Source organism: Schistocerca piceifrons, chromosome 2, assembly GCF_021461385.2.
Source record: "Schistocerca piceifrons isolate TAMUIC-IGC-003096 chromosome 2, iqSchPice1.1, whole genome shotgun sequence".
In the NCBI taxonomy this organism is placed as follows: Eukaryota; Metazoa; Arthropoda; class Insecta; order Orthoptera; family Acrididae; genus Schistocerca; species Schistocerca piceifrons.
In genome coordinates, this window is record NC_060139.1 from 751,445,576 (window position 1) to 751,466,519 (window position 20,944).

The 20,944-nt window shown below is 43.2% G+C and overlaps 1 protein-coding gene across 1 annotated transcript in view; it reads right to left on the reverse strand.

Moving 5' to 3' along the window:
- Positions 1-20,944, reverse strand: part of LOC124775823 (RNA pseudouridylate synthase domain-containing protein 2-like) — a 1,015,654-nt gene that overhangs the window by 107,186 nt on the left and 887,524 nt on the right. Inside the window, exon 4 of the mRNA XM_047250655.1 lies at positions 5,919-6,006. Coding sequence (XP_047106611.1) covers positions 5,919-6,006 — 88 coding nt within the window. The remainder of the gene's footprint in view (positions 1-5,918; positions 6,007-20,944) is intronic.

A 20,944-nucleotide genomic window follows, 5' to 3' on the forward strand; every position in this document is an offset into this window, starting at 1 on the left:
CGTGCAGAGAGTTCTAGCAGTGACACTGTTCATTTTTATTTTTTGCTAAATAGCTTTTAATGTTTTTCTGTAACTGTGAAACATACGCCAATTAATACTATCAGCGTAGGCCGAGATAGTGGTAGGTGGGCAGCGTTTGAAAAATAAAAATGTATGATATTTTCACTAGTAGTATGATATTTTTGTAGTGGGTTGTATGATCCATTTGCGTGAAGCTCAAGAAAACCTTTACAGAGACACACCAAATAATGATGCAGGATGGAAGTTACAGGTGACCCTCGTGCCCTTCGACGTCTACCGACGACGCTCATTTCAGGAACGTCAAAGAAATTGTGCGTGCCAATCGAAGACTGACTGTCCGAGAGATTGCAGAAGAACGTAACATTTCAATTGGATCGTGTCATGAAATTCTGATACAGCATCTTGGAATGTGCCGTCAAGTTCGTTGCACGGCTCATGAGTCAAGACTAAAAAGACGTTCTCCTTGCAATCTATGAAGAGATTTTGGATCGCGCAAATAAGAACGAGATATTCCTTAAGAGAATCATAATTGGTGGTGAGACGTGGGTCTACGATTATGATGTTGAGACCAAGGTTCAGTCTTCACAATGGATCGGGAAAGGTTCTCCTGTACCAAAAAATAGCTCGTCAGGTCAGGTCACGTGTAAAAGCCACGCTGATAATTTTCTTTCACTCAGAAGGATTAGTTCATCACGAATTCGTGCCACAGGGACAAACTGTTAATCGATGGAACTTGCGGGATGTGTTGCGACACCTGCGAGAAAATGTGAGAAAGAAGCGGTCTGAAATATGGCGAGAAAATTCAGCGCTCTTGCATCACGATATCGCAACCGCACATTCATCCCTGTTGGTGCGTACTATTGCACTAAAAACTAAATCACTGTGCTGCCTTATCCTCCGTACTATCCAGACCTGGCCCCTGCGGACCTTTTTTTTTATTTCCAAAGTTGAAAACCTAACAGAAAAGACGAAGATTTGCGACGATAGACGAGATAAAAGAAAATTCGCAGACGGCGCTTCGCGCAGTTCAGTTCCGTACCACTATCTTCTAACTACTTCTAGTGGGAGAAATTTAGCCTTTACCCGAAGGCATTTACTATGACCATCAGAGGGTAAGGCAAGATCGCGGTCCAGCAAGAGGCGTACCATGACTGCTTCTGGAAGTGGAAACGGCCGACTTTAGGAGCGGTGCATCAGTTGTGAATGGGAGTATTTCGAAGGAGACAATGCACAATAAGTAAAATATAAGCGTAGAAAAATGTTGTGGACAAGGTTCCGGAATTTTTTGAACAGACCTTGCATCTCGCGAAACGACGGCGAAGATGAAATTTCATTCAAGCTCATATGGAAGCTTACCGACAGACGTTCTTACAGTGCATCATACGCGCCTGAAACAGGAAAGGGGGAAGTGGCTTGAGAAGTATGGACGTAGATGTTTCCACTTATTTTGTGCCAGTTTTTACGCGCACGTTTCAGCGGAACTTACCAGCGAGGATTAAGATACATTAAGACTGCGCACGCTTCTAGTATGGAAACACAAGAATGCCGGAGATCAATTGTACAAGCTACAAGAGCCGGCAAACGTGCTTGATTACAGTTTGCCTTACTGTAATACTTCCACAGCCCCACTTCTTTCCATGAAAGCTTTGGAAATGGTTAGTAGTACAGGAGTGAAAAAAAAAATATTGAACTGGGCGCGCGTCAACCGATAAAACAGCCGCTGCTCAGCCTGTTATAACACGTCGTTCTTTCAGACGGTTTAAAATTCCAACTTCAAAAATAGTTTTTAACATGTCTTTGCATTTTTTTCAGTAGCATTTCATTTAAGTCAACATATTTTGTTCGCTATAGTGCAGTTCATTCGCTTCGGGTTACTTACTGTTACGGTCATCAGTTTACAGAAACGTTCGCTTTGCTTACACAGCCCGCGTATTTCCATTTCGTCGCAAGCAGTTAATTTCTAATGTCCCGCATTTCGTCTCCACTCCCCTTCCGCAGACAACAATATTATTAACACTTTCCTGGATCTTAGTTGAGGCCTTTTATAAGGAAACCGGCACATTTGTGAAGGAACATTCGACTTTCTTTACCCTGTGCATCTTTCGGTACTATAGTCATTTTGAGTCAGTGCGTTTCACGGCGTTATTAGCCATTTAATTTAATTTACTGTATTTGCATTCACTGACGTGTGATGGCACTATATGCCGAGGTAACGACTGGTTCACGTTCTTAGCTTACACAGCACAAAAGCGTTTATTATGCTCTTTAGCGTCTTGACTCTTCTCCAACGCTCCCCCCCCCCCCCTCCTCTCTCGTGCGTATGTGTGTGTGTGTGTGTGTGTGTGTGTGTGTGTGTGTGTGTGTGACGCTGGTTATCTATTACTCAGACGAGTATTGTAGGTTACTCCTGAGTGTTTTGTCAGTCAATGGTTTTGAAATTTTGATGACCCACGCTGATCAGAATAATGCTGTGTAAACTACACTCCTGGAACTGGAAAAAAGAACACATTGACACCGGTGTGTCAGACCCACCATACTTGCTCCGGACACTGCGAGAGGGCTGTACAAGCAATGATCACACGCACGGCACAGCGGACACACCAGGAACCGCGGTGTTGGCCGTCGAATGGCGCTAGCTGCGCAGCATTTGTGCACCGCCGCCGTCAGTGTCAGCCAGTTTGCCGTAGCATACGGAGCTCCATCGCAGTCTTTAACACTGGTAGCATGCCGCGACAACGTGGACGTGAACCGTATGTGCAGTTGACGGACTTTGAGCGAGGGCGTATAGTGGGCATGCGGGAGGCCGGGTGGACGTACCGCCGAATTGCTCAACACGTGGGGCGTGAGGTCTCCACAGTACATCGATGTTGTCGCCAGTGGTCGGCGGAAGGTGCACGTGCCCGTCGACCTGGGACCGGACCGCAGCGACGCACGGATGCACGCCAAGGCCGTAGGATCCTACGCAGTGCCGTAGGGGACCGCACCGCCACTTCCCAGCAAAATTAGGGACACTGTTGCTCCTGGGGTATCGGCGAGGACCATTCGCAACCGTCTCCATGAAGCTGGGCTACGGTCCCGCACACCGTTAGGCCGTCTTCCGCTCACGCCCCAACATCGTGCAGCGCGCCTCCAGTGGTGTCGCGACAGGCGTCAATGGAGGGACGAATGGAGACGTGTCGTCTTCAGCGATGAGAGTCGCTTCTGCCTTGGTGCCAATGATGGTCGTATGCGTGTTTGGCGCCGTGCAGGTGAGCGCCACAATCAGGACTGCATACGACCGAGGCACACAGGGCCAACACCCGGCATCATGGTGTGAGGAGCGATCTCCTACACTGGCCGTACATCACTGGTGATCGTCGAGGGGACACTGAATAGTGCACGGTACATCCAAACCGTCATCGAACCCATCGTTCTACCATTCCTAGACCGGCAAGGGAACTTGCTGTTCCAACAGGACAATGCACATCCGCATGTATCCCGTGCCACCCAACGTGCTCTAGAAGGTGTAAGTCAACTACCCTGGCCAGCAAGATCTCCGGATCTATCCCCCATTGAGCATGTTTGGGACTGGAGGAAGCGTCGTCTCACGCGGTCTGCACGTCCAGCACGAACGCTGGTCCAACTGAGGCGCCAGGTGGAAATGGCATGGCAAGCCGTTCCACAGGACTACGTCCAGCATCTCTACGATCGTCTCCATGGGAGAATAGCAGCCTGCATTGCTGCGAAAGGTGGATATACACTGTACTAGTGCCGACACTGTGCATGCTCTGTTGCCTGTGTCTATGTGCCTGTGGTTCTGTCAGTGTGATCATGTGATGTATCTGACCCCAGGAATGTGTCAATAAAGTTTCCCCTTCCTGGGACAACGAATTCACGGTGTTCTTATTTCAATTTCCAGGAGTGTATATTCCACGTGGCGCTGATAATTTGCACCAACAGATGCTCAGCTTTTTAACAGTAATCTCGAATAATTGAAGTGCATTACGACACGTGTGCCAGCAGCGACCATTCCTGCTACTGCAGGGTGGACCATCAATAACTCAATTGCAACCCTCTGAAGTGAATGGATGAAACATTCAGCAGAATCGCACTCAGCCATTACCTACTTAACGCTATTAATCATCTCATATATGGGTAAACACCTTGCTGATCAGTGTTATAAAGGATTCAAAACAAAAGAGCAACAGACAAGGCAAGGCTCTAGTCAACTCGCTGTTTTTTCCTTCCGCACCACGAGAAACCTGAATTCGGTACAACAAACAAACGGCAAAATCATTATTTCCATAAGATTCCCAATAATGGCATTTGTCGTAATTTATCTTGCAATTAAAACTTATTTTCAATGGTAATCTCAAACAACAACTACTGAAAGTGATCACAGTTCGTAACAAATCAAATAATTAAGTCAATCAATCAATCAGTTGAGTCATACGCTCGCTTCACTCATTGAAAGAAGGTGCCCGACTTTACCAAAATCCACCCGATCGTCCGCGCCTGACTTTCACGTCCTTACTCAGACCTACACGTTACGACATGCTCCGTGGCAATGATCCAGCCGTCCGATATCCAGCTGATAGGATGGCCGGACGTCAGGTATCTGGCCAAATAACGATCCCTTTAATCTATAATTTTTCGTGCCTCGTCACACGGTGATTCGGACGACTTCTTGGCATTTGAACACCACGATTGTTGAAATTCCCAAAGAAATTTTAGGTTGCACTGTCTGTGACCAGAGGACGTAGCGCACTGATGAGAAGCGTGGAAGTTAACAAGCATGGATTTAGCTGGAAGGAGAAGTGTCAAAGTAAACAGAGCACTGTCTCTCGCTCCCTGCCCGCTCTACACGTTTAAAACCACTAACACGTACAAGAAAACTATGCAGCAGCTTAGTGATCCACGCCGTCCCGGAGGTTGTCATGAATAGCAACGCAACCACAACGAGGTACTCCTTCACCCTGCGAAACAGATTATAAATTAGTCTTGCACTGTAGGGAAATTATTTGTAGCTAGGGTGACAGGCACATTTCGATTTAACAGTGTCACTGCTAGAACTATCTGCACTTGTCTGGGTGAATATATTCAATTCTCTGAAAGCAGGCCAACGACACTATTCTTGTGCCAGATTTTCACGAGTTTTGTTCACGTTTTTGCGGTTGCTATAGGATTTGCAGGTAACAGAGTCTTTGTAAGGATTTGCACAATTTAAAGCAGTCTTTGATTGCAAAATTTTTCGGTCATTTTATAACCATTTTCGATCCGTATGATCATCATCAGATGGGTCTGTCTTTCTAAATGAAATTTAACATAATCACATTGAAGGACACAGCAAACAAATATTCAAAATTTGTAGAGTTTAAAACAGTCTTTGATGGCAAATATTTTCTATCTCTGTTCATTAATAAGCTCACCAATTTCTAGTCAATAGCAACACAACTGAAGAGGATGTCATGCTCCACTTCTGAGAAAGAGCTCGAAGGAATATTCCGCTAAATGATTTAAAGATTATCTCAGATCCCTGCTTGAACAATTTGAAAAACAAAAGAAAATCAAATCATTGCGGCCAAGGGCCTGAGTCTATCCACCTCTATTACACTTAAAAAGTCGGTAGTGGAATGAATGCAGTCGAAATGTTAACAGCCCGCTTAACACCTACGTTTCAGATAAGTCGACGCTAAAATGACCCGTAAACACATCAATATTCACCAAGCTTAAGTGGGAGAGACAGTCCCATTAATTTTACAGTCCAGCGTACCTTTACCACACATAATCAGGGCATTACCTGACAGCAGCTCTCACTAAGTGTTACCCACGCCTGCGTCTTACTGTTATACAAAATTCAATTGACACTTACAGCAGGATCAAGGGAATATTCGAGCAGATGTAATAGGCAGACTTACCATTTTCAATGTAGTACGACGTCTCGTTGTAGCGGTCGTCCGTAAAACCTGGCCTCTTCGCTTTCAAAGCCTTCGTCTCTAGTTTGGCCTGTGGACAGAAATATTCATAAGAATTAATTAAGAATTGCCCATAAATGGAAACACAGCTATTTATACACATACTGTTCATGCAGTGCGTGGCAAAACTACACCGTAAACCTTGCGACAGTGTGAAGCGTCTGTAGGGGCATGTGCCACTCTAATTTGTTAAAAGGATTTCCATCTCAGGAAATGCGGCGTGCGGTAAATGCATCTCGCCAAACAAGACACCGCCGCGTTGAATCTCCGTATTCATACACCGAGTCCGACCGACATCGAGCGAAGGCTCGTACAATGGCATCGAAAAGGCAGTCGTATTGCGCTGCATGACACCTCGTGCAGTGAATACTAACTGCATAGAAAAGGCCAAGGACGCCGGGGTCCGACGAAATCGTTAGAAAAGTTAAAGACGGCCACGACTTGTGTTAAGCTCTGAACGAGCCCGTTCAACGACGATAAAAGTTAGTCTTCCCCAAATGAAATTGCCAAAAGCTCGCAAATCAACATGGTCACTGGTCTTCGAATAGTTTTCGGCGTGGTTCTGCGTAAGACTTACTAGGGTACCATTAACGTTGGCTCCAACAATCCTATTATCTGCATACTAACACAGTACTTGTCAAATTTCTATGCTGCTGCAACTTTCTTAATGTGTCAATAGGTCTTCACGCATTCTTAATAATTATGTCAGCGCACCTCGTAGTTATCAACGCTGTATTGCTTCTTTTTTTAATTTTTTCCTCTTCGGTAGATGGCTTAGGAATTCTATTATCATCAATTTGTTGTGTAGTTTTAGTCTGATTATCCTCTATCTTTTCACCACGTTTTATTTTTTTCTTTCTTCGCTATAATTTTCCTGTAAAGTTGCACATATTTTCGTAAGACGCTGATAAAAACTCAACAAATCGCCATTTTCTCTTGGAGCACTATCATTTGACTTCGACAGGGTGTGATTTCATTCCATAAACCTGCAAAATTACCTATTTCAACACATCTTACAGAAGCGAGACCTTCTGGTTGTGGCTTATTAACATTTTAGTCAAAAGCTACGGATGCAAGAGTTTATTCTGCCTAAGTGCTGAATAACTGTTACTCCACCGATTTGCAGAGTTTTATAGGTGAGTCTACATGTGAATGACGCCACTGTAATATAGTTCTGTGAAAACTGCCATGTTACAACTGATATTCGATACAATTGTGTACGAAAGCGTTGATATCTGTCTTATTTTGCTGTTGATTCTTAGGCTTGAATGGCGTTCTGCATTCTAGGGTTAAAGGCCGCTACGTTAGATACCATACACGCAAACTTTTTTTCTACTGACTAGCACTAGCCGACAAAGTGAAGAAAATCAAATGTTTCATCGGAATTTAAAACTCGCGAAATAAGATTTTACAGTCTCGACTGATTCTCATTTATCTGTTCACAGAAACTTTGCAGTGCACACGCCGTTGACCAGACATTTGGCAAACAACATATCAAGCTGTATTTCGCTCTGTCAAGTATTTATAGCAACTTATACTTTAGTATTCTATATACGTTAAAACCTGAATGTTTTACAAAAAATTAAAAAGAATCATGTAGCAGAGGTATTCGCACGATGCAGGACTTTGCACACATCAATTCGCAGCAAACATGAAGAATTGGATTTTTAAATACATCATTTTAGAAAAAACGTATTTTAATAGATAATCCGCAGTGTAAGTTTCTGAACAATGCTATATTCAAATGGGTGGTAGTAGTAGTAGTAGTAACAGTACGTATGCGTCATAATTTCGCTTATACTTTGTACAGTAGCACTCAAAAGTATTTTGACAAACATATTAATTGGATTAATTAAAAACAAATATGAAATATGCAAATCAGTAATTTATTTCATTGATGGACATTCAGTGTTCTACGGTATAGTGACCAAGTAGCCCTTGTTCGCAACATAACAGAGTGTAATTTCTTTTAGTGTGGACAATAGCGGAGCAAAAGTATTTTGACACTGTTGAATAAGACATTTTTAACACACAATTATCATCTTCCGTAGTAAGAAAATCATTATTTAGTGGGATATCCCTTGGCTTTTATGACAGCCTCACACCGCGTCGGCATTGAGTCGACCAATTTTTGGAATCGATCCATCGGAATTTTGTCCCTGTCATTTTTGAGAGCTTCAAAAAATGTGGCTTTCTTCGAATAATTTTTTATTCTTATCCTGGGATCCAACTCCTCCCACAGATGTTCTATAGGATTCAAATTCGGACTTTGACTTGGCCACTCCAAAACCTCGACATTTTTGCGTTAAAAAAAAAATCACTTGGACTTGTGCCTGAGATCGTTATCTTTTTGAATATACCATCCAGCTGGCATGTGGTGTTTAGCGTATGGTATTATTTGGGTCTTCAATACTTTTTCAGAAACGTACCAATTCATATTTACCATCAATTCGAACTAAAGGTCTAACTCCAGAGCGTGAAAAATATCACCAAAGCATCACACTGCCGCCTCCATATTTGACCTTGGGAATTTGGTACCGAAAGTCATACATCTTTTATTTACACGACGTTGAACATACTTGATACCATTAGCTGACATTAAATTAAATTTGCTCTCGTCACTACACAGAATTTTGACCAGTCTGAACTTGACCATGATCTGTGCTGTTTTGCAAACGCAAGTCGGGCCTTCCTATTTTTCGTAGATACTAAAGGCTTTCTCGTCGGTCTTCATCCATGTACTCTAAAGAGTTTCAAGCATCGTTTGACTGTGGAAACGTGAATGTCGACGTTATATTTTTCTTTCATACGTCTGTATCATTACAACCGACTTGCGAACATCACTTGTTGATAACTTTTTAATGATATATCGGCTTTAGGAGACCTTTTTTTGGACGTCCACTGCGAGGAGTATTTTCGACAGTCTTTCGTTTATTATACAATTTCTTCCATGTACTAACGAGCTGACGAGACGTTTTAAAAAGACGAGCAACTTCGGTTTGTTTCAGTCCTCGCTTTAGTGCATTTATCATACCGTTTCTAAAGTTTCGGCATATTGAAATAATCACTGTAAATAAACATCAGCAGAAATCAGAACAAAGACGCAAGTGACGTCCACGAATTCACGGAGGAAGCTGCGGGTCGAAATAGTTTTGAGCTCGCTGAAAGACGCCTTCGTCCGGCAGCGCTAAGTGTAAACAAACAAGTCGCAATCTGACACCTCCGAATAATCGCAGTTATACTACTCTCCACTATACTCAAGACACTGTCCGATAGTATTTTATTTTACGAGAAATAATAATGAATTTTACGTTGTCAAAATACTTTTGAGCGCTACTGTGTCATTCACGCTTTTATTCTAAAATGTGAAAAAGTCGTTTCTCTACATAGCTTTCAACATAAGTAACTGCTAGTAAAACTCAATTAAGTGGTACAGTATTAATCTTTACAAAACAGTGGCTTCAGTGGCTGATATTAACTTGAATGGAATCCGCTTTCTTTAAAACTGTCTTGTCGTCTCGACAAGTCTCGTTGAAAGTCAGTCGAAATGTCTGTTTCATTTTACTGTATGACATGGCTTGATACTACAATGTTTTCGACATTTTAAAAAACGTTTGTATGATATTCCGCTGCTTGCATGATTATGCAGCTCTGACTCAGCACTTCTGTCATGGAAAAATGAAAAATGTTTTACTGCATTGAATACTTGCCAATACAACATTAATCAAAGATTATAAAGCTTTAAGTTTAGATATTCCTTGTGATTAGTCCAATTTAACGTAATATCGTCAAGAAATGTGGTTTTTGCCACATTATTATCCGTGTACGTAAAGTAGCTGGTGACTTTGTATTTTTATTCTGTTGTATGTGGAAGGGCAAGAACACAGAACACTCTTCGGGTTCCCTGCTAATTGTGGCGAATCATCACTCTGAAGTCCTAGCAGCAACACACGCAGTAACAATGTGCGCTTCAATGTCACGACACAAATGGCGCAATGAATCAACAGCTTCCACCTAGCAAATGTGCTTGCCTGTATTAGGCCAATAAACAATAAATGCACCCCGAGTAAACTCATTCCGCTTTTGCAGAAAAGTTTAAGAACTGTACTATTTCTCAGTGGGACTTACTCGTAGACAAAACGAGAAAACGAAAGAAGTACGGTGAGTTCGAAAGCAATGTCAAAAGTGTCCGTTTTATTAACCGATTAATATCGTCCAAATTGCACATGTAGATGGAGTTAGTCTTCGCATTTTAATGTGTTTCAGATTCCGTTTTCTTTTGTACCTTCAGCTGGATAATAGACTTCCTACAAGAGAAAAGAGCCATCACCGAGATGGTAAATAATTCGTACAAATTGTCCGGTAATGGTACACAACTTTTTGCTCCTGTGGTCTTCAGTTCGAACACCGGCTTGAAGCAGCTGTCCACGCTAGTGTATCCTGTGCAAGCTTCATCTCTCTGCACAACACTGTAAACGATGTCTATTTGTACCTGCTTACTGTAGTCATCCCTTGGTCTCCTTCCAAATCTTTATCCTCCATACTTTTTCCCTCAAACAAACTGACGATTCATTGATTGTGTGAACTGTTTATCGTCCACATTTCACTTCTGTACGTAGGTAAATACTTTCAAAAAAGATTTTCTAGCAATTAAAAATGGTTCAAATGGCTCTGAGCACTATGGGACTTAACTTCTAAGGTCATCAGTCCCCTAGAACTTAGAACTACTTAAACCTAACTAACCTCAGAACATCACACACAACCATGCCCGAGGCAGGATTCGAACCTGCGACCGTAGCGGTCGCTCGGTTCCAGACTGTGGCGCCTAGAACCGCTCGTTCTAACAATTAAATTTACTTTCGATGTTAACAAAGTTCTCTTTTTCAGAAATACTTTTCTTGCAATTTCCAGTCTGCTCTCTACTTCGGTCACCGGCTGTTATTTTGCTACCTAAGTAGGAAAACTCATTCACTACTTTAGGGTGTCCGTTCCTAATCTAATTCACTGATTTAACTCAACTACAACATTCCATTACTCTTGTTATGTTGATGTTCACCGTACAATCTCTTTTTCGGAGCTCTGTCCATTGCATTCAAATCCTATGCTGTCTCTGACAGAATCACCATGTCGTCGACAAACCTCGAAGATTTTATTTCTTCCTAAAATTTAATTCCCTCCCCAAATTTGTCCTTGGTTTCCTTTACTGCTTTCTTAATGTACAGCTTGTTTCTTTCATGTCTTTCGACTCTTTATAATTGCCGTCTGGTTGCTGTGCAAGTTGTAAATAACGTTTCGCTCCCTGTATTTTAATGCTGCTGCCTTCAGAACTTCAAAAAGAATATTCCAGACACCACTGTCAAAAGCTTTCTCCAAATATATATGAATTATGCCACTGCCTAGAGCAATATGTCCAGACGGACGAAGACGTTTGCAGAAGGGGAATGCATCACTAAAGGCAAACAGTGCAGTAGAAGGCTATTAGGAGTGATTGCGAGCGTCAGGTGGGTCACAATCAGTGACCTTTACTATGTTCAATAGCCATTCTCTACAGGGGAAGAGCCACCGCGATTACATTATCAGTCTGAATGATCTTCGTCAGTTATTCGGGAGGACAACGGTTCAAATCCGCATTCGACCATACTGATTCATGTTCTCCGTGATTTCCCCCCTTGCCCGCATCTCGTGGTCGTGCGGTAGCGTTCTCGCTTCCCACGCCCGGGTTCCCGGGTTCGATTCCCGGCGGGGTCAGGGATTTTCTCTGCCTCGTGATGGCTGGGTGTTGTGTGATGTCCTTAGGTTAGTTAGGTTTAAGTAGTTCTAAGTTCTAGGGGACTGATGACCATAGATGTTAAGTCCCATAGTGCTCAGAGCCATTTTTGATTTCCCCAAATAGATACAGGGAAATTTTAGGATGGCCGACCGATTTCATTCCCCATCCTCGAATCATTTAAACTCTAATATTCCTTTCTTCATAAATTAACAGAGAAGTTAGACTGCTTTCAACATAGCATTACTTTCCACACTGGGCTCATATTTGTAACGTAACTCTGCATACTGTCGCGGACGGACCGCCCTGTTATCCTCTGACAATGGCGCCATTCGGATGCGCTGTGGACCGGCGCTTAGTCAGCACACCACCCTCCATGCAGTTGTCGGCGTCTCAAACCTTGGAGCCGCTATTCCTCACTCCTCGCTCCAGTAGATCTTCAACTGGCATCACGAGGCTGAATGCGCCCGTTCCAGTCTTCCCAGCAAGAAAAACTCGCTAACAGTACCGGGAACTGAACCCGGTTTCCTCCACGGTGGCCTTTTATTTATAAAGCACCTTCAAACATCATCTACGACTCACTAGTCTCCAGCTCACACTTCGCGTTCTGATGTTGGAGCTGAAGTCTATCAAGTCATGATAAGGCTTAATTCTACTTACGGTTTTCTGAAGGAAAGAAATAGTCAACGAAAGAAAATTTTGGGGAAAATTTCGTATAGTCACAAATTTAGGGTAGTAGGAGCTTGATGAAATACTTAGCGGTGGGGCGTGAACGTGGGGATTGGGCGCGGGGCTTTTGCAGGTCACCTTATTATGGTTCTCTTGAATAGCTCGAAAACCGCTCCTTGCATCGAAACTGTTTCCCAGCACAAAAATAAGGCACACTACATTTTCTACAAAAAAAGGTTATATTCATTTTTTCTCTGGCACTAATACCTTTCGCGTTGCAAGGGGGTGGAAAAATCGCAGATTATTAAAAATAGAGCTTTACTGGTACAAAACTGACGTTTACTGTTAAAATGCGTGAGTGATGAGCAAGTATTAAACGTGTGTGTCACATCTAAGTGTAGTGGAAACGTATTAAGGGATAAATTGTGTTATGGAGGGGAATGAGGGTAGACACGTGAGGGAAGGCAAGTCGCCACATTGTGGTCGTGCAGTTCTCTCGCTTAGCAAACTGAAGAGCGAGAAGGAGAGTCCCCCAATCTCTCTAATTCACTGCGTCATCCGTCACGACAAGCAACTACAGCGTGCTTAAGAAAGTTATGCTGACCCTTCCAGAGTGTGCAGACACGCCCCGGGAGTTTTTATTTTCCCAAAGTGCGTTTAAACACTACACGACATACAAATACGACTTACTAATAACACTAACGCAAAGCATATGGACAGATTCCACTTAAATCTCTGCACACTGCTAGGGGGCAAATTGATTCTTATTCATGCTGTACAGTTACAGCAGTCTTCGGGGAAGGTGATTTCCGCCACCAGAAGAGCTGCTTGCTTCTCAGTTTGCAGACGGACTATAGCTGCCCACCATTTCTTGTACAGTGCGCTTACGTGTTTAGACAAGATAACTGCACTGTTCTCGTGTTTATATAGTGGTTTAAGTGAGAACTTACATCCAGCTGTTAAGTGAGCTATTATGTAAAAGAACTCAACTGCTGGAGTTATCAACTGTCTACCACACTGAAAAGCTTGTTCCAAATATAACGAGCTGTCAGGGTGTACTGGACAATGTCATTTTCATTGTCTCCACTGTCAGTGGCTCGGATACTTTTCACAGTATGAGGAGTATCAAATGTGTCGCCCAACATCTGCACATGCCGTGTCTCCCTCTTCAATTCAAGTACGTCTCCTAGGTGTTAAGAGCTTCGGCTATTTCTACAAAGTCAAGCAATGTGTTACAGCAAATTACTGTTCTAGACTTGAGCATAATCAGCCCATGCATCTGACATATTCACACCAATCTTGAGAGATACGCTGTGGACGTTTGATGATTGGTTCTACTCAGTGCAGCTCAGTTTTACAAGTACCAGCAGTTTCTGAATGGAAGAGGTTTATATAGTCCACCAGTAACACAATTAATGGTAACTGCAACACGGTATCACGGCTTTACAATATTCTGTAAACGATAAACAGCGGCATCGTGCCACATTTACCAATCCAATACCGTACTCACCAAGACTAAAAAAGTCAATGACAAGTCACACTTAAAATTAAAGTGTTATCAGCCATTGTTTATAGGGACATATTTTACATAAAAGCTCACTTCATAGCTGTCGATAAGTATTCACTTAACAACCTGAAAATAATTTTGCCATGTAAACAGCAGTTCAATGAACTCATTTTGTCTACTCACATAGGAGAACTGGACGAGAAATGTTGGGGAGTTATAGCCTGTCTGTAAACTGTAAACTAAAAAGCGAGCGGCAGAAGTGGTAGGATAAGTCGTCGTTCCCGGAAGAACACAACAACTGCCGTACGAGATGACTAAGAATCAATTTTCCCTTCAGCAGTGGAGAACAGCAAGTACGCAGAATCTGTCCATCCGCGTTACTTGCGTCAAGTGTTATCATTAACGCATTCTGTATTCCATGTAGTGTTAATCAGCTTTATGGAAAGTCGACGACCTGCGGGTATATATGCGCACTCCACTGCCAGTGATTCATAAGGCGCACCGTGCAAGAGCACTTCGTCAAGCACTCTGTATTTGCTTCTTGTGACGCAATGCATTAGAGAGAGTGGGGACTCGCCAGCAAGCTCTTCAGTTTGCACACCCACGAAGTAAGGGAGTGCATGACCACATTCCAGAGACCAACTTTTCCCTACGCTTCTACCCTCCACATTCCCTCCCACTCTCCTCACCATCCAGTCCCTCACATCTCCATAACACGAAGTATCCCTTAATACGGTACTACTACACTTAGATGTGGTATACATATTTAATATTATATTAACCCACATATCTTAATACACATTAATTTTATACCATTAAAATACTATTTTTAGTATGCAGCAATTTTTCTACCCCAGTAACGCGGAAACTATTAGTCCTAGACAAAATGAACAAGATTTTTTTTGCACTTTTTTATACTGCAGTTTTCGAGTTTTCAAGAAGAACATGAAAATGTTCCCCCCACCCCCACCCCCACCCGCCTCCCAGCCCAAGCTCACATCCCACCGGTCGGGATTTTTAGTACGTTATTCATGACACTCCTTCCTACCTTGCTGGGCTACTAAAAAAATTACGAGAAGATCACTGATATACGGAGAGTTTCTGGAGTCGATTATATCGCCGTTTCTTTGAATAGAAATACATGAAAGAACGTTTGTGACTGAACCGAGAACGACTTTTTTCCGTAATTTATGTTTCATCCTGTATATGTCGCGACCTCTTTCCCAGGCCACTTTATTAAACTACTTTATAACTGTCGTTGTAACCCATGCGAGCAGCGACTACTATATTTATATGGACGGGCAGTGTTGCCCGAAGGGCGACTCGTACCCACCGCCGTAAAAGCCCGTGGGTGTAGTTGGTGGCGAAATTACGTACTGTACCGTAGGGAAGCTCATAGGTAACATTGGAAAGCGGTCCCCGTCGCCATACACTCGGATCCTGAAGTACCTCTGGCCAGACAAGCTCTGCGAATTTGGAAAATTGGGCACAGCCGTACAGTGTTGTGCCGTACATGCGATTTCCGTGTAATGGGTCCACCCGGCGTCGCCCACAGATCGAAGCACTAGGTGCGCGATTTTTTCTGCCAGATGGTAGCACAACTTTCGACAGGCTCCGTGCGTAACTGCAAGTCTTTCCGTTCGGTAGACGACGATTGGTAGCTGTCCGAACAAGGTGCGAAGAGTGAATTCTCGGAAACGGAGAAAATCGTGTCCTGGGCAAAATGCTTGCCGCCAACCGAAATGCATTCGAGGTTCATAAATATGTGAGGTGACTATTCCTTCGATTTCCACGGTGAAGAAATGGGCTGTCGGATTTAAACGAGCCCGTTAAATTGTTGATGATGGTAGACGCGGACGACCAAGAAATGCAGCCACACCAGAAATCGTGGAAAAAGTGCACGTTGTGATCTTGGAAGGTCGGCGTACAAAGGTGCGTGAAACTGTCAAGGTTATAGGGATTTAAAATGAACGTCTCGGCTGAATTTTGCATAACTGGACATAAGAAAGCTTTGTGCGAGATGGGTGCCTCACCTGTTCACGATGAATAACAGACAAATTCGCACGACAATTTCTGAACAGTGTTCAGCGCGAATTCGTGAAAACAAAAGTGCTTCCCTGAATTAGTATACGACAATGGACGAAACATGGATGCACGACTAGACACTAGAATCAGAAATAACAATCGGAACAATGGACAGAGGCCAGTTCTTCAGCTCTAAAGAAAGCGATGTCATCAGCGATGGAAACTACTGCAACTGGGTTATCAGATGCGAAACGAATTCTATCAACCGCCTTTCTTCAAAAAGATAAAATCGTAACTGTGGAATATTCTTGCAACCTTCTAACTGATCTGCATGCAAAAATTCGAGAGAGAGACCCAGTTTGCACAAGAAAAAACATCTTTCGTTAAGACAGTGCACCTGCCCATAAAAGCGTCTTGACAACGGGAAAATTGAGAGATCTGTGCTACGAAGTGTTGGAACATCCGCCCTATTCCCCAGATTTGGCTCCCTCAAACTTCCATCTCCTCCCAAAACTCAAAATCTTTCCTTCCTGGTCAGTGCGGACACAACAAAGATGGAATAATGTCACTGGAGCACCACTGGGTGAAATGTTTTAATGTTAGAGGAGATAATGTTGAAAAATTATATGGTTTTGTACACATACATTTTCATTTTCACTGTCCGGTTGTTGGCGGCGGGATGTGTTTGCATAATTCTCACCTAACACATGCTTTCGGCTTCTGTGGTCTCGCTGCCTCTATAGAAAGGCGGCGAGTTTCTAAAAATGCAAGTTTCTGAATAATAAGACACCTTTTTGGACTAAATAAAGTGCCTATACGTCTTTATGTGGATTTTTTTATTGCTAGTACATATTCTGTTGTTGTTGTACCTTGTTGTTGTTGTTGTCTTCAGTCCTGAGACTGGTTTGATGCAGCTCTCCATGCTACTCTATACTGTGCAAGCTTCTTGATCTCCCCGTACCTACTGCAACCTACATCCTTCTGAATCTGCTTAGTGTATTCATCTCTTGGTCTCCCTCTACGATTTTTACCCTCCACACTGCCCTCCAATACTAAACTGGTCATCCCTTGATGCCTCAGAACATGTCCTACCAACCGATCCCTTCTTCTAGTCAAGTTGTGCCACAAACTTCTCTTCTCCCCAATCCTATTCAACACTTCCTCATTAGTTATGTGATCTACCCATCTCATCTTCAGCATTCTTCTGTAGCACCACATTTCGAAAGCTTCTATTCTCTTCTTGTCCAAACTATTTATCGTCCATGTTTCACTTCCATACATGGCTACACTCCATACAAATACTTTCAGAAACGACTTCCTGACACTTAAATCTATACTCGATGTTAACAAATTTCTCTTCTTCAGAAACGCTTTCCTTGCCATTGCCAGTCTACATTTTATATCTTGTTGTATCTTATTGACGATTTACCATGGTATCACTTTTGGCATACAATAGTTCCACGTCTCTGAATGCCTTGCACCGTACCGTGGCTTGTGGAATATTTATGCGGACACTAGATAGCCGAAGGCAGCACATGACATTCAGACACTACTGGATAATGAAAAACTTAACTTGTAGAGACTTGGATGTAGGAACGCCGAATTTGCACAGGACACTGGCAGAGGTAGAAACATCGTCGTGAACGCCTAGAGACCTGACTGATCGTGTGGAGAGGGATAGGTATTGCCTGGGAGCGCGCAGTTCACCTCCGTTCTGCTCAAAGCACCTACGAGCCATATGTAGGTATCGGTTATCATTTGTTGTCGCCGGCCGCGGGCGGCTACTACGAGGTAGAACTTCAATGTTTTTTGTCTCCTGACAGCAGCTGAATGTTAGAATGACGTTGTTGTTGTTGTAGTTTTACAAGCCGATTCGACGGGCAACTTCCCTTGCCGACGAGCCTTCTTGCCGTAGACTGACAATGTGCGGGTGGTCTTAGCTAAAAATGACCCCTCGAGGCACGCTGACAGATTTAGCAGTGCACACAAGTCGCAGTGTCCCGTTCACGATTGGAAACAAAATGAGTTCCACTGAATTACACTGAGAATGCAGATATCTCCGTTGTACGGGTACCCTTTGGTCAAAATAATATCGAGAAGGAGGCTTCTGATCGAAAATATAGGAACTATGCATGTCGTGAATGAAGCAAAACTTCTATGGGCAGTTTAAAAGAGTGAAAATCCATTCACGTGTAACCACTGTTTCAGGAGTTCGCTGTACTGTGTATTATTTGCCACAGAAGCTGAACCGGCTGCGTCGTGTTACGCCGAATAGAAGTAGGTGTGGTACACTTCACAGACTTTGAGCCCCAAGCGTTGACTCAAACAATCTCGCCGTGGACAAACGTAGTAGTATTTATGTAATAGTGATCCTGTCACCCATGCAGATGGTACAATGAACGGTTAACTGCCTCGCTTACGTATTTGTTTACCGAATCGACGGGCACAATGCGTTTCCAACAACACAACCTTTCCTAATTCGATTGTCTGTCCACATATTTCTGGATATAGTACAGAAAATTATTCGTCTATTATTATCATGCCAGAAACTAAGAAACATTCTTAACTGATTTGGAGAACATTCTGCCCTTTATCAGTGCGAGCCATAATCCATCTTTCAAGATGAGCTTTCGTGGTGTGATATGAGGGGCAGTCGAGTGAAAACGAGACAGATGGGAAAAATGGGTAAGCTCTTTATTACAAACTTCAAAATAATTGCCATAACTAATAACACATTCATCCCAAAGTGAGACTAAGAGATAGTACGGTCAGTGAAAGCCTCCACGGAAAAATGTTTACTGTTGCCTACGGAACCATGATTGCACCCAGGCGTGCACGTCTTCGTTCGAAGCAAATCGACGTCCAAGAATTTCTTTCTTCAGGGATCCAAAAATACGTAAATCGCATGGAGAGAGATTGCCAGAATCCTGAAATTGACTGCAACCATTAAAATTCATCACACGATACAGATGAAATCCACAAGTTTGATTTGAGGCATGATTGAATGGGGGCTCAGATCTTATTTTTATCGACCCGAAGTGGACGCACAAGAAGGGAACTCCCCACATTACTTTCGTCGAAAGCTGTTTTCCTCGAAAAGCCACCAAGTTAGGTGGGAGTAACAGATACGATTAAACACAACTTCGTGAAGCGTCCCCGCGGCGAGCAAACTTGGCAAGAGCGCGCAGATTTCAGCGCGCTGACACAGAATTCGGGACCAATATTAATTATGGAGCGGCGCAGAGCTTATAAAGTATTCAGAAATTTAAGTTGATATCGGAGGGGCAGAATGGCAGTAATCCTGGCAACTTGGCGGTGAAATATTCAGGCGAGCTGGTCTCCGGGGACACACCTGTCGGCCATTACGCCCCCACCCTCTACCGGCAGTGAGGACACTCCGCTAAAACGCCACGTCCACGTCTCGTATCATCGCCTGCTCACTGTCCCTAAAAGCCGCCAACGGTAGCAGTGTCGCCCGCTGAAACCTCAAGCACACGGAGAGTCGTCGCCAACAACTACTTCCTCATTGAATTTTTGTTACTTCAAGGACATGACCGTTGGACCCGACTCCTCCGCTGTCCAATATCTGTGTATCAGTTCCTCCTTCAGTGGCTCCGTGTCCGAGGAGCTTACAACCAATTTAATTGTTGCTGAAGTTAATCATTACGTAAATGCATTAATTTCCATAAACCATGGTATCACAAGAATAAACCTTGTCCTTGTTTTCAATATCTTTATTATAAGTAATCGTGTACCAAATCGCGTCTGAGGTATTTACAACGTGCTCACATTGGTGCAGCTCTATCTAAACACAGTTTTGGACATACAATACCTCTGCCACGGTTTTAGTTTTTGATGTTTCGAAATTTTTGCGTGCTGTACTGATAACGAACGGAGCTTTGTACGTCATTTTCAGAGACAGCTAGTGTGACCTGATAATAAACAGAATAGAGTGCAGATCAGTTGGTAAACTAGCCTCCACTCTCTTGTCTTAATATAACAAACGATCAGTTAAATTTAGCATATTGAAATCACGTGAAATGAAGATTTGGGGGGGGGGGGGGGGGGAGGGAATCTTTTTCATCAGAGGAAGAATGCAAGTGGGATGCTCTTACTGATGCTTATTTTTGCTAGTAATCTTTTAGTTGCAGACGACACAGAACAAAGACGGGAATACACCAACCACAACTGAATTAGATCTGCTCTAGCTACAATTTACTGATCTGAAAAATAATGTGAAGATAATAAGATTCACAGGCCTGATACTTGTAACGTGTGAAACTCGGCTACGTAATTTCTGAACATTCTCGCATTGGTCGAGTGAAATACGTCCAAATAAAGAAAAAGTCACATATGACTTGTGGCTGCGCTACAATTTCAATTTTAAAATCCAAACAAATTCCAAGCTATGTGAGTAACAATTAAACGCAATCTGAAAGGAAAAATACGAACAGAAACGCAATTCAAATAATGTCAAGTTAAGACGTTATGAAGCAGATGAGAATCACGGATAGTGACCAAAATAAACGAAAGTCATATCTCTTAGATCAATGCTCGGTATACTCATTAGGCAACAGAACCAAACAGCAACAGTTACGCTAAAAATATGCTCAGTCTGATTGAGATAAGTTCAATGAGGTCTATCTCATCCAACTCTCCCACCCACACTCGTCTTACATACTTGTTTCATTTATCTCTTCTCGTTCATCCCCTTTATACATGTCCGCTTGGTTCAAAATGGTTCATATTGCTCTGAGCACTATGGGACTTAACTTCTGAGGTCATCAGTCCCCTAGAACTTAGAACTACTTAAACCTAAGGACATCACACACATCCATGTCCGAGGCAGGATTCGAAACTGCGACCGTAGCGGTCGCGCGGTTCTAACTGTAGCGCCTAGAACCGCTCGGCCACCTCGACCGGCAAATGCCCGCTTCCGTAGCGTAGATGTACCGTTACCGACTGCCACGCAGGGGGCCCGGGTTCGATTCCCGGCAGCGG